Genomic DNA, 14,948 nt, shown 5'->3' with positions numbered 1-14,948 from the left:
CCCTGTAGGTATGAGGGGGGCAGGAGCAGAGAGAGCAGACTTTGCTCTCCCTGCTCAGTGGCTCTGCTTTACAGAGATATATAAGGATATATAAGAAGTGAAACATATAGAGAAGCCTTGTGGTACCAAGTACAGAAGGTTCATACATTGCCAAACAGTATGACACCTCGTGCTTTAAGCACTGATTATAATAGAAATAAAAGTAATAGCTCCAAAATTAGAAGATTATCAGTAACAAACCCATGCAGGACTTCCTGGGCGAGAACAGCTGTGAGAATATCAAAATCTGGCTTAGCCATAGCTAGGGATGATGTGACAGAGTCCGAAGGCTTTTTCCCACTCAGTTATGATGTTTTGGAAGAAAGTGGGCTAACACTCAAAACGTCCTGGTTTGGCTCAGACTGCAAACCTTGAAGTAATGCAGCTCTGTGGCAGCTTTTCTGAAGAGCACTATTTAATAAGGTTGTAAAGTCAGTGACTTAATAAGCCTGCTTGTACTTTATGACTTGGGCTTTCAGTACCTATGTGTTTTCTTTAATTACATTAGCATATCCTGTTGTCCTTAAGGATTCCTGTTCATGCAGTTACTGGGAATCTGTTCAGTGTTTTCACGTTTGCTACTCAGTGCATGAATCCAGATCTCAGGTATTAACTAAGTGCCTCCTCTCCAGCAGCTTATGAAACTGTTCACTTGAAGTGATGCATTAGCACTCATCTTATTGCAGTGCTTGAAGTCCTTCCTGTAACCTTATGAAGGACACAAAGATTAGAATACTTGATCTCTGCCAATGAGCTTGCAAAATATTTTGAGAAAAAGCTGCTCTACAATTTGCATTAAAGTAGTGCAAGTTGGGTCAAATGCAGGTACAGGCTGTTAATTTGCTTGTTTGGAGCTGATTTTGAACTTCCAATATAGTTTCAGTGGAAATTTGCAGTAGATCTACATCAAACTATTCCTGAGGAGGAGAACTCAGAAGGAAGCAAATAAGATTGTAATGATAACGTGAAGGCCTGGTATCATTGAAAGGCTAGTCCATCAGTACATTTCATGAAAAAGCCAATGTTTCTTGCAGAAACAGCAGCAATAGGAGTCTCATTTTTAATTTCTTTTTTCAGAATGAAATATTTGAAATGAACATCCAAAGAGAAACAAGAAATAGCCTGAAAGAAGGACAGTAGTTACATCCCCCTCTCTCTCCTCATTCTGTTTTAAGTAAACAAGCAGCAGTGAGCATTCCTGCACAAGGAGAATTCCAATCATAGAACCTATTTTCATCTATTTACATGACCTAGGCATTCCCTCCCCCTAATAGAGTTCTGTTTGTTTAGTTCTGGTTTTGTTTTTAACCATTCACATTACCATGCCTTTGGAAATGGAGGCAAGTGCTGAAAAGCAGTATTTCAGTGAGGTGAGCTCAGATGAGCATCTCAGCTCATGAAGACTGATTGGATTATTCATCTGCCATGTTCATTTCTGGTTTGCCTGTGTGTGATAGAGATGGGCAGCACTAAATGCTGGCTCCTCTCTACTTATTACTTCCAGTATCTACTGAATTAACATGCATGAGTCCCAAAATAAGCACCAGCAGTGCCTTGCCTGCCTCCTGTGGCCCAATTCCTTCAAAGTTTTGCTACGTGGCTCTGATGGTGTCATTCTACTCTGCCTCCACTGGCATACATGTTTAGAAAGAGTTCAGCAAAAGCTGCAACCTCAGCCTTCTCCACAAAAGCCCATCAGAAAAATCACTTGTAAATGGGGCAGCACACAGCAGCAGAGGGCAAGATGCCTGAATTTTCCTCTAGTTAGGGCCACTTTCACAGCTAACATCTATGATAGTGAGATGCAGATGGAGGTGGCTGCTCTGGAGCACTGAAACCCACCTCTAGCTCTCTAAAGAAAGATCCAGCTGTCCTTCTTGCACTCAGAGTGCTAAATATGGCAAAGCTGCAACCTTCAGCAATATCACAAGAAGAAACATAAACCCAACAAAATACAAAAATACAGTTTCTGAAATATATTCAATCATTTATAAAAATAATTCCATGAGGTTTCACTGATTGTTTTGCATAATAGAGCCCTTAATAAGCTTTTATTTCAGACACTAATTTCTTCGTCATTCCAATTTGAAAACATGCTGATTGAAATAATACTGAAGCTGCTCTTTTGCATAATTACACACAACTGCTCAAAACTGTTGGTTTCAAAGTCTTCAGACCCCAAACATCAAGTACACCAACAGGCAAACACTGGTGGAAAAAGATGTGAAAATGTAGGCAAGCAGTCCCCCAGTAGCTTAACCCACAACAGCCAACTATCGCAGAAGGTACTGTGTTATGTGATAACAGATTTTGAATAACTGTAGCATATATTCTGAATACTTAGCAGCTACTTCTATTGTGAAAACAGGGATAAATATTACAAATAAATTTACCAAGGACTTAAAGAATGGTAAATTCTCCTGTGTTTGGATCAGAAGCCGTTCTTTCATTGAGCTTGCCTTTTCCTTTATGTCATCCAGTCTGTTTTATCTCTGTTTTATCTTCAGTGTTTTTTGGTGTATAGATGATAACGATCCAGAGAATCTAAATTACAAATATATCTAAATTACAGGACCTCACTGTCACTCCTAACAGTCATCCTAACCTGAATGAATGCTATAGCATTGGAGATGGATTTTTCTGGATGCTGTAGTACAAAGACTTTCAGAATTCATCTGGACATACTGCTCACAGTCTGCTTATTTGTCGGATGCCACTGGTAATACTGAGATTGTTAAAAGCTTTGTCCCAGACAGATAGAGTCAATCAGGAAGGACAGGCAGTCTGGGTACTGCAGATACCAGCCACCTGAATCCATCAAGCAAATGCTTTTACCCCTTACTCCCATAAAGAAATGCTGAGATGCAAAAGCCATTTATACTCCTATACTCTTTCTGTCAGGTTGCCTAGCTGTAAAATCTCACAGTGTTATTACAATGCTCAAAAAAATCACAACAAACAAAAAACCAAAAAAAACAAAAAAACCCTCCAAAACCAAACAGGTGCAGTTTTGACATCTAACAACACAACACAAAAAATGCCAGTGATATGAAAGTGTACCTTTGTGTTTTCTTTCCTACAGCCTTCCTGAAACAGCTATCACATTATTTGAAAACTCCAAAAAGAATGAAGAGTTCTTTTCTTTTTTCTTTCCTTTTTTTTTGCTTTTCCCTCAGATGTGGGGTTCTTTGCAAATGTATCCTGTGTTGTTACAAGTAATATTCCAGTCAGAACCATAACTGATTATTTGTAGATATCACATAAAATATTTTACTTACAAACTTACCATGACCCCACTCACAGCTTCACTGCCAGAGAGCATCAGAAAATATTTCTACCCATTACGTAGGCATGTAGTGAAACTCAGGATTAAGTGATGTGCTTAAGACTATGTAAGAAATTTATTAGATAGCAGGCAACTAAATCAGTCTCCCAAGGTCCAGTTTTGTGCCTCTAAAATCTTTTCTTCTTTTCCAGCTTACAAGTCCACGTCATCACTTCAACCACTTCCATCTCAGTTGTGCTGTATTTCTTTTTAAATAAATAGCATTCTCCCCAAGTTAGCAGGTTGGAACAGGACGTGGTGGCTGAGAAGTAAACCCGTGCTTTGTAAAGAGCTCACTGTCCACAGACAAGCACAACACACCTCCCTTATGTCAAAGTCAGCTACTCAAAAAGTGTCTTCACTGAACACAAGAGAAACAACTCAGTTGCCAGAGTTACTGTTATGCCCTGCTTCCTTCCCTCCACTGCAGTAACTGGTTCAGTATCATTTCAACCATGCTTACAGCCAAAGTTTGGACAGCAGCTTTGCCCCATTGACGGGACATGCAGACTCATTAAACATCGTGTTTTACTTCTGGACCCATTAGTCATAGAATCATGGAATCATAGAATCATAGAATGGTAGAATCACAAGGTTGGAAACGACCTACAAGATCATCTAGTCCAACCGTCCTCCCATTACCATTGCTACCACAAACTAAACCAGATCTCACAGCTCCTCATCCAGAAGCCTCTTGAACGCTGCCAGGGACGGCGACTCCACCACCTCCCTGGGCAGCCATTCCAGTGCCTGACCACTCTCTGAGAGAAAAAGTTCTTCTTATGTCTAATCTAAGCCTCCTCTGGTGCAGCTTGTGGCCATTTCCTCGGGTCCTGTTTGCTGCCTGGGAGAAGAGGCCAAACCCCTCCTCATCACGACCTCCTGTCAGGAAGTTGTAGAGTGCAATGAGCCTCCTCTGAGCCTCCTCTTCTCCAGACTGAACCATCCCGGCTCCCTCAGCCACTCCTCATAGGACTTGTGCTCCACATCCCTCACCAGCTTCATTGCCCTTCTCTGCCCTTTCTTGAAGTGAGGGGCCCAAAACTGAACACAGTGCTTGAGGTGCTAAGTACAAGGGGAAAGCAGCTGACTCCTCTTCTCCTTGTTGCACTTTTGTTTTGTGGCTTTTGCTCACATAACTCCATGTGTCTCTCAGTGTCAGTTATATTCCATTTCTGAAATCCAATGGAAAGAGATCATCAAACTGCAGCTGGACAATAAGCCCAAAGTGCTACGGGATGTGCAGCATACCTAAATATAGTACCTTTCTGTTTGCCCTTGCAGTGCTAATATTGGAAAGTCCTTATTCTGGCAAAACCACAGTGGATGCACAGCAGATAAAGAAACAAGGAACCATCCACTCCTCTTGTCTTGGTGTCATTTCTGTTCAAGTCACGTAAGGCCATCACAAGTCAGGACCACAAGATTTGTCTCCTTGGAGGTACAAACAGCACGCATCCAGCTTTTAGAGTGGTTGCTGAGCCTCTGGTCAAGTCTTGTGTGAGATGTCTCTAATTTCCCCTGAGTCAAGATGCTCAGATGGGTCTTCTCACAGAATGTCACTGATACCTGGAAGGAGTCTAAGGGAAAATATTTCTTCATACGAACAAGGAGCTACCTGGAGAGAGCAATATGAAGTAAATGCAAACAGTAACATATAAGGCATTCACACAGCTTTTCAAACACAAGCAGCTTCCTGCAATGAATACTAAGTTGCTTTCCTCACAGCAGAGTTTTTGTAAAAATGTCCTGTAAAAATGGCCACAGCCTTTTTCAGCCACAGACAGCTTATTTCTTGGCTGCATCAAAAAACCACTGAGCCAGATGGTTAAAAAGAAAGCCACTAGGAATGAAGGTTTAAGACAAATAAAATAGTCCAGAATATAAATAAAGCAAGTGATGTGCTATGTAAGCCTACAGTTGAGGACAACAGCTGGCAGAAAATGAATTTTAAACTCACCCTATTGCTGCCCTATGGTATGCAATCCACTAACCATATTAGAATTCATGCCTGTGATGCTAAGTGCTCTCCAACAAGAAGTGTCACAGAGCACAGCCTTTTTTCCTTAAAAAACAACACCAACTATTTCAATTTGCCCTTCTTACTTGTGTTTGAGTGACCTTGAAATCCTGAGGCACTCTCGGAAATTCTGCATCCATTGAAAACTTTTTACAAGCTTTTGTGGTTTCAGCCATGCCTTTACTTATTTACTCCTTTGGTCCCTTATGCTGTGTATTTCTTCTTAAAGAAGATCAGCAGGTTTAGAGTCTTAAAACTTACTGTAAGTACTCAGGATAGCAATCACTTTGAAATACTTCAGAAGGGGCCACAGGACACACTGTGCACCCCTCTGTGCTGGGTATCTTAGTGTCTCTGGAGGGTGCTGCTTGTTCTGCTAGCAGGACATCTGCCACACAGTCTCCCACGGATGGAATGAAGCAACTGCCCCAGGTCTGTGTGGGTATGAGACCATTCCTGGGACCAACGTTCCACTTGACCTCTAGCTGCAGGGAGCACAGGGAAACACAGGCTGTTCGGAAGCATCCTACTGAAAACCCACAGGTCTTCACAGTCAATGCATGGCTGCTGGGGCAAAGGATTCACCTCCCTGGTTGCTTCTCACCAGGGTGTCACAGCTATGGAAGGTGCCACGCAAGGATGGGCAGTGCCAGATAGATTGGGCAGCATGGCCAGGCTGTGCAAGGCTTGCTCTGTAGTGCAAAATTCTTTTGGTTCACTGAAGATATTGTTTCACTGTCCTACTGCATGAGCCAATATGGGTGGTTCTCTTTAATGGGGCTGTTTTATAATACATGAGTTACTTATTGCTAATGGCCATCTATTTTGCCATTGTAGGTAAACTGTGGGCTATTACCCTGCAGTGAGTTGGCTTGGGAAAATAATGCCCTATTTATAGAAAACTATAAGAGATGATACATTCAATGTTTCTTTAAAAAAGATTAGCCATTGCTTAATTTTCCTTCTTGCCTTCAGCTAAGGGAGAGCTTTAAATCACACAGAAGTTGGAAAGAAAAGAAGGGTAATGAAGGCATTTTGGGGGACGCCAAGAACATTTGAAATTATTTTCATCTTTCTTACTTGCAGACAGAGATGACAACATCCACTGTATGGTCAGAACACTTCTGTGCCTCTCCCATCTCCATTTCTGCCTGGAGGCAGGATCTGGTGGCCGCTGCCTCTTTCCGCATCGCTGCGTTTCTTCACGACTGATTTCCCCTCGTGGCACAGTGACAGGTATTGTATGAAGCCCAGTGGAGCTGTGAGACTGTGGCGAGATTTTTTTAACAGATTTCTCAACCGTGCCTGCTCTGCCGAGCATTGTTGCTTTCCTGCTACTCAACAGAGTGTGAGCGGCAAGGGCCGGACAGCAAAGCACGCAGCCACCACAGGCAGCTTCAGCCTCTTCTTCTGCCGACAGAAGCTGCAATTACATTGTATTCCCATGTGGTCCGTTGATACAATTTGTCTCAGTGTATGTAAATAGCAACCAGCTACCATGGGTATGATGATATCAGATACTAAAAATACACTGAAGTGGCTTTTGGACTTAGTGCTGCATGCTAGAAAGGAAATTCACCTCCTGAATTAATTCAATTCCTTACAATCACTGCAACATTCAGAAGAATATTAAAAAGATCTTTAAACAAAGTCCTCAAACTGTGAAGTCAGAGACAATGTGAATGACAGGGTACTCATTTATCTTCCCTAACCCATGCTGTCCTAGCAGGCAAGAGATCAGAAGCAGGATTTACAAGCTCTAGGCCTGTTTTGTTTCTGTCTGCTATATGACCTTGTGCAGACCACGGAAATACTCCTAGAGAGTCCTGCAAAGAATTTAGTTGTGTTTTAATGGTTACTCTCCCTCTTTCCTCTGTCTTCACTGAACTGCTGTGGCTCTTTTTTTTTTTTTTTTTTTTTCCTATAAAATCTGGTTAGGAAAAAACCCCAAACATAGAATCATAGACTCATCTGAGCTGGAAGGGACCCTTAGCAGCCATCTGGTCCAATTTTCCTGCAATGAACAGGGTCACCTACAGCTATATCAGGTTGCTCAGAGCCCCATCCAGCCTCAACTTGAATGTCTATTAGGATAAGGCATCCACTACCTCTCTGGGCAACCTGTGCCCGTGCCTCGCCGCCCTTATTGTAAAAATCTTCTTCCTTATGATCAATCTAAACCTCCCCTCCTTTAGTCTGAAATCATTTCCCTTTGTCCTATCACAACAGGTCCTGCTAACAGTGTGTCCCTCTCTTTCTTATAGCCCCCCATTAATGATATGCATAATTATCAGAAATATTTCTCACCCTTTACCAATTTCTTTTTAAATCTTTTTATATTAAATGTCTTTATTACACTCCTTCTGCAGCCATTTGCCTATAGAATATTGCCATTACCTTTGAGAAGTTGTTTCCCCTTAATCATTATCTTCTATTTAAAACCTCAGAACTTTGATTAATCATTAGGAATTCTCAGTCTATGTTTTTTTAAAAAACCAATCCTCTCCTTTCAAATCATCTCTTACTTGCTACCCACTGTAAACATTCTGCTCACTTCTATGATGGTAGATGCTGACATTCTATCTAGCTGAAGTTTGCTGCTTGGATCCTTAGTGATTCAAACCTTTTGCTCTCCTCTTTTCAGTGCATCCTTTCTACAGTGCACTGAATTGAGCTACCCTAGAAAAGCAGTGTGACAGTCTCCTTGCTGCTCCCACATCCCCAGAGGATTCCTGTGGCTTGATTCCCAGTGCAGAATATGTACTAAGCAGCTCAGCGGTGCCCTGTATGAAACACTGTGTTGCTTCCATGGGTGACATAGTAGACATGCCTTTGAAACTTTGGGTGCTTCAGTACAGTCTCTTATTCTTTTTGTTTTATATTTATGTTTTGATTACAGCCTCTTTTCCATTAAAAACATGTTCAGGATGAACCCAAGGACAGAATCAGAACTCTGGCTGAAATTCCTAACATCAGTTCTGTAACATCTCAGCCTTTTCTTTTTTTTGTTAAACAAACATTAAAACATTTCTTTAAGCTAAATGAAGTTTATACTTTAAGCTTCCTTGAGTAGCTACATGAGATGTTACCTCACAAGTTCCAATTATTTTCCACAAAAATCTCTTCTCTTTTCACATTATAATTGTCCCTCTTTCTGGCACTGAAGAACAATTTCAAAACACAAAACAAAACCAACATGAATAAAAACAACTCATTTCCTCTTAGGATTTCACTGCATTTTCAGCCAGTCTAAGATTCCGGGTGGCCTCGTTTGGTGGTGCTGAGGAATGGGGATGCTGCTAAAGGCAGTGCTGCACGCTGCAAACAGGAGGTGGCTGGCTTGGGTTGGGTTGGAGTCAGTTTAGTTTACTTGAACTCAAAGAGCAAACTGGGTTGTGACCAGCATTTCTCAAACTTACCATCCAACATCTTTTAGAGCAGTGCAGCAAGGCAACATTTCAGCATTTGAACACACTGCCCTGGACAAACAGTGCTCTGCGGGGAGGCTGAGTTTTCAGTTAGCCAGTAAAAGAAAAGTGAGCCAACCAAGAAACTTACATCATGCTAAAATCCAAACCAAACGTCATGCATTTTATCTTCATCTATTCTCCTGGTTTTGGTTGTATCATGAAATTCTCTTTGGAGATGCTGCTCATTTACTTAATTTCACGGATCTTCTCAGTCTTTTCATTCATTTAGAAATCACAGTACCCAGAAAGGTTCATATATTTTCTTTGGGACGATTTTTATTTTATTTTTTGCTACAGTATTTAAATTACAAGCTTGGGTGATGGTTTCAAACACAATTATTTACTCCTTTTGCTAAAGAAGCTAGATTTGTTACAAATAGTTATTAGTCCTTTCAGATGGTCTTGGCTTTACATTATGGTACAAAATAGGCAAACATATTTTCCTGGGAGGGTAGCATCCCCTTTGGTTATCAAGTGCAGTCACACAGGAATTTGGACTTCTGACCTACTCCACTCATTTGATATTTCAAGCTTGCCCTTTACCCACAGAAATCCTTAAACAGGAGTTTCCCCTCTGGTCAGACTACTTCCCACAGGGTGCCACCAGCACTACGTGTTTTCCAAGTATGAAAGCAAAATAGTAGAAAAACATTCTAAAACAGGAGCCGTGTCTAGATTGCAAATCTCTGCTGGCATGTCTGGGCTGTGGAAAATGCTTCCTCATCTGCACTGCTTAGAACCAGACTGTGGTACAGCACAGCTATGCTACAGCACAGCGTTCTTCCTGTGTACTTCACATTGCTTGGGGTGAGGGTGCAATTATGCCATCAGAAAGCTGTTTTTGGCTCTGTGCACTGAATGCACATTGAGAGCCTTGTTGGTTTTGATCTATTGCAAGCATCTCTCTAAAATCATTACACTGAGAGGATAAACTGGAAGATAAGGTTTCTGATGGAGAGTGGCGGGTGGTAAGTGGCCACAGCTTTCACCTTTGAAGGCAAATAATCAACCTGACATCCAGTCATCTTTCTAGAAATGAGTTTTAACTAATATTGTATTGAACCGTTCCCTGAATTTTCCTACTGACTACAAATGCTTTTACAGTGGTCTGTTTCTCCTACTGCCAAGCAGAACAACTATCTATCCAGTGAAAACTTAAATGCAAAGGGCTTTACAGTGCACAAAAGGGAAGGAAAAAGCTTCTACTCTTTTCTTCCTATTATAACCGTCTTAGCTGTTGCTCAGCATTAGTTGACCACAAACTCCTCGGATGAGGATAACTGTTCAAGTCCCTTTGGCTTAGATTTCCCTGACCAAGGTTCTGATCCCTGGGGCCACCCAGATGGAAGTAATGCCACCAGCAATGAAAAGGGAACACAATACACAGGACAGCCAACACCTGGCCAACCTGCACGCTCTGCATTTCAAACGAAGCATATTTTTTATGGTTGATCACCACAAGTCTGATAATGTAGTGCAGACTATGCAAACCGTACTGACAATTGTCAGGCAAAGCAAGAATTAGTGCCACCATCTTCTCACAAAGGAATGCCAACAGAAATCAGATCCAGACTCGAGCACTTGGTTGCAACAGCTCAGAAGAGGAGCCTGGTAGCCCATGCGTGTGTGCCCCATCTGCTCCCCCAGATCCTGGCAGATGCTGCAGCAGTGGCACCTGGGCACAGGCCTGGAGGCTGCAGAGGTGCTCACATTGCAGTGCAAAGACAAGGCAGCTGGGCCACATGGAACACCTGGCTGCTCATTCTTCCTCCGGTGCGTGCAGGTGAAGCGGTGCCCTTCCTTTCCGTGATCTTCTCACTGGCAGTTCTGCTGATATTAGTGAGACTCTGCACTGGGAACACAACACAAAGTTGCCATGCCAGGATTCAGACCACAGATTTACTCTGAACTGCTTATCAAAAATTGCTTTGACTTTAAATAGCTTTACCGTTTTAAATAAAATAATTATTTTTAAATAGTTCTAATTAAACGAACCTAGAAGTAGAAGATCTTTGATCTTCATATCTGATATACCTTTGAATAAATAGTTCTATATATACCTCTTGACTTTTTGGTGAGGAAGTGCACAAAAACTTAAGCAGATTTTTAAGCTGAAATCAACCGTTGTCTTTTAGAAATAAACTGAATATCCTGAAACACTCAACGTGAAGTTACAGAAATGCAAAATATATTCTAACTACATGATCACTATAAATATATATTTTAAGTGAATGCATGCTTTTAATTACTCTGTGAGCAAATTACCAAAAAAGAAAAAAATTAAGATTTTCTTTAAAATAAAAACTAAATAAATACATAAACCAGGATTTAAAATAATAAACTGAACCAGCCAGTAACTCTTTAAAATACAAAAGCATCTCTCCCTTTCTCCCCTAGATCAGTCCAGCCTTACAATGCTCTGAGGCAACCAGCAGAAAATACACCAAACTACAGTTCTAAGCTACGTTCTGAAAACAAACGTTGTCATGAATTGAGGCATTTTAAATTTACTGTTTAATAAAGAGCTGCCACACGAGGCTTCCTAAGGTATCAGCTAAGCCTCGGCAGTGAGAACTGAAAAAGAAATCATGTGTGCAGTTTGTTTCAGAAAAAGTATGGTTTTAACTTTTGCTTTAAAATCCTGTTAAGCATAACAGAGCATTAGGAACAATCAAGCTTGCTAGTAGAGGGACAATTGGCTGGCAAATGCCAGAAAGCACGATTGTTTAATGTTATAACTCTGAGCGAGGCCTCGAGGATTTCACTTTGTGGTACTTTACAAAATAAGCTGGACCTGAAGGTGCTGCACTGTACGTTAGTAAGCTGGAAACCATGGAGCGGAGTGAAGCGGACCCCCTGCAAACTGCTGCTTCCTGAGGCACGAAGGACTCGTCTCACACAAGGCCTGCAGCAGGGCCAGGCCAACCGGCTCTGTGCCAGGACAGCTGCTGTGTTCGGACCACAGCGCAGACCGAGGGCCTACGTTGCCAGTTCTGACCTTCACCGTCACGTAGGTGTCTCTCTCATACACCACCCAGGAAGGGCTGAGCACCAAGTGATACAAACAGCCATCTAAAATGACTCTTTTTACTGATTTAGATTTGTTTGTAGAGCTGGTAGAAAAAGAGAGCAGATTTTACAAGTCTCAGAACTGGAGGGCAAATAGATGCAAATGTGCTTTATCTGCTGGAACAAGTGCCCTGGACTACCGAGAGGCTGTGGGTCTGCAGCGAGCCTCTGAGCACCTTCTGTTGGATCAGTTCCACTGTACGTTAGGAACTCACTGGGTGAGAGGCCGCAATCACACAGTCCAGCGATCCTGTGCGCTCCTCCGGGGCGCAGGGAATCAGACATGAGCCCTAATTGCAGTATGTATTCACAGACAAAGGCAAGGATCATTATTCCCCACTTACGGAGGAGAAACCGAGGCACAAAGTGATTACTGTAAGTCAGTGACACAGCTGGGCAGAAATCCCAGCCAGCCTGACACCTACAACCAGGTGCTTTAGAATTGGCCAAAGCCACTCTCGTATTAATGTGAATAAGTTACTGAACATCTTGCTCCTTTCTCTGCATATAGTGAGACCAATGATTTCTTTTTTATCCTCCTCTTTCTAAAACAGCCCGCACAACACTGGGAGTAAAGTTCCAGGAAACAATGTGAAATCTGCCAGCAGATTTATCCCACACATGATGTTCCCCATATGCTGTAAGGTGCAGGTCGGCCTGTTATCACTGAATGGGGGCTCCGTGAATGCTGCTGCATTCTTCTCACTCCACGCAAATTATTACATGGCTCACTGGGAGAATTAAAATGGAGAAAAATAGTAAGACTTAGAAGAAAAATAATGTTTTCATAAAACACAGACTTATTGCGTGATAGGTGGAAGCAACACCTTCGCACAAACAGCTTTAAATCAGAGCTGTTCTTTAACTAAGCTGTCAGAGATTGCTTACACAATATGTGGTAATGGGAGAGCGTATAGAAGACAGTTAATTTTCTTCTTTCTTCTTCAGTTGCTCAAGCTGTTGAAAAGCTGCTCGTCTAATCTTGAAAGGATGTAGAGAATGACTTGTTATTCTCCCATACCACACTGCTACGGCTTAAGATGTGAACAGTTCGCCACCTGATTGCTAAAAGGGAATTGTTCTCAATTTCTAAATAACAGTGTAAGTCCATCATCAGATGCACATCACCTGCAGGTGGCAAGTGTTACAAAGAACTGAAATCACAGGTTTTTTAATAGCCTCTCCAGCAACCAGTGGTGAGCTCAATGTGCTGTCTCAGTCTAGTTCAGCTACGAGAAGGCAATCCAGTGCTTAAGTTCTTCCACACGCTGCAGTATCTGGGTATAATAGAAATCCATGTTGGCTGCAAAGTCTTTACACACAGGGGATTCCATGTCACCAAAGGTGCAGTACAATGCAGTTCCTCCAATGCTAAGGAAAACGGTTGCTATGCACAGCAGGATCAGCAAAATACAGGAGCCACCAGCTACTTCATCTGTGAGCAGAAGAAAAGAAAAGGTGAATAAGAGACCAGACAAAGCAACGTGAATGTGAATGTGCCTTAGTTTTACCAGTATTCTGTATCATGACATCATGCGACAGACTATTTGGGTACAGAGGCACACTGCACTGCGGAGCTGTGTTTCCTGGTTTCTCTAGCAGCCTCACATGAATTCTGACTCTCCAAGAGGAAAATACGCTGGGATGCTCTGCATTTCCCAAATCCATGTGATTTTTGACTCTGGGTGATGGGGGAAGAGTTCTCTGATCTTTTCTGGGAGGCAAGCCGTGAAGAGCCTGCCGATAAAGACTCAGACTGACGTCACTCCTCCAGCTTTATTTTTGGTTCGTTTTCATTAATTACTCTTAATTATTCTGTATTAATTCACATTCCTTTTAATAAATCCTATTGGTTTTTTTTTTTCTTCTTCCTTCCCCCCCATTCTTTCTCCCAAGGGGACGGAGGGTGTTGTGTGATTAACTCTTCAAAATGTGACTATGAGAAAACCTGAGATTTGTTTCAGAAACCTAAATAATTATGTAGTGCCTTTTCTGCAAACCTGCGTCCCTATCCTTGCTTGTATCACTTGTGGAATCAATCCATACTGAGGTTTAACAGATTTGAACGAGAGAATGTTGCACAACCAAAGCCTTCCTTCCTGGAAATACCTGAAAGGAAATGAAAGCTTTGAAAATAAAACAGATGTGAACGTTCTTCCTTCACTCGTACTGCCACTGACTGGCCTGATGAACTGATTGTATTTACTCGCACGTTTTGACTGTAAGAGTGGAGACAAAACCTTCACAGAAGCCCACTGTGAAGGGTTAGTTTACATCACTGTTATCTGTGGTAACTCTTTGCAAGACTCTTTATTGCCATGAGGATGCTGCAGCTGTGTTGCTGCACCCTCACTACTTTTTCTTCACAGGCTGTTTCCATGATCAACACCTGCCTTTTCTGTCAGGCTCTAAGAAAATTTCTGAGCTTCTTTCATCCGCACAAGAAGAAGAAATGAAAGAAAAATACCAAATCTCTGAGCCTGAAATGACTCAAGAGCATTAGAGTGCCTTAGCTTCTAGAGACCACTGAAACTAGACAACCTTTTCTCATTTCAACTTTGAAAACAGCAAGGTGCAGTGTACAGTGAACATTCGCTGAGCTCTTGAGAACCAAAGTTCAACACCACTTGCACGCTGAGAGCACATGCTGTGAGTTAGCAGTATTGGAATACCTTGATCAAAAGTGTCTTCCATTTCTTGGAACCGGACTCTTCTCTTTGTTTGCCTTTGCTGGACTTGGGCAATTGTTTTTCCATCCCTGTCATCTCTCTTCTTTAGTATAGACACCAATCCTTCTGCTGGGGCAATCTGTTGGGAAAGATTACAAAAAACCATTTGACAGTGATTAGCACAACAGATGTGAGAAATTAAAGCATAAGATCTTCTTAACAAAGACTTTGAGGAGCAAATGAGAGAAATAGAAAACAAATGGTTTCTACTCTGCTTTTCTTAAACCTTGCAGTACTTGTGACACTCTCTTCTTGAACACAGAATTTCACAGCATGAAGGAAAGCTGCAGTACCAT

General features: G+C 41.9%; 1 protein-coding gene and 1 long non-coding RNA gene across 24 annotated transcripts in view; one reads left to right on the top strand and one right to left on the bottom strand.

The window, feature by feature from the left end:
• The window catches only part of CNST (consortin, connexin sorting protein), a 149,054-nt gene that overhangs the window by 95,259 nt on the left and 38,847 nt on the right, over nt 1-14,948 (bottom strand). The window contains exons 11-12 of one of the 20 annotated variants that reach the window (XM_048936571.1): nt 14,596-14,731; nt 9,105-13,358 (exon numbers count right to left, since the gene is read on the bottom strand). The exons of 18 other annotated variants lie outside the window; for them this stretch is intronic. In XM_048936571.1, the coding sequence (XP_048792528.1) occupies nt 13,153-13,358; nt 14,596-14,731 (342 nt within the window). In that variant the 3' untranslated portion in view covers nt 9,105-13,152. Of the gene's footprint in view, nt 1-9,104; nt 13,359-14,595; nt 14,732-14,948 lie in introns of those variants that run through there. One more of the 20 variants, XM_048936585.1, reaches the window with a different exon arrangement.
• Nucleotides 1-14,948, top strand: part of LOC125689456 (uncharacterized) — a 133,253-nt gene that overhangs the window by 114,315 nt on the left and 3,990 nt on the right. For 2 of the 4 annotated variants that reach the window (XR_007375278.1, XR_007375277.1), the window contains one exon: nt 6,471-6,620. This is a non-coding gene — a long non-coding RNA (uncharacterized LOC125689456). Of the gene's footprint in view, nt 1-3,516; nt 3,649-6,470; nt 6,621-14,948 lie in introns of those variants that run through there. The other 2 variants (XR_007375282.1, XR_007375281.1) reach the window with 1 other exon arrangement.

The sequence above is a fragment of the Lagopus muta genome, chromosome 2, assembly GCF_023343835.1.
Source record: "Lagopus muta isolate bLagMut1 chromosome 2, bLagMut1 primary, whole genome shotgun sequence".
Taxonomy (NCBI): Eukaryota; Metazoa; Chordata; class Aves; order Galliformes; family Phasianidae; genus Lagopus; species Lagopus muta.
This window is presented reverse-complemented; position numbering and strand designations above follow the sequence as displayed.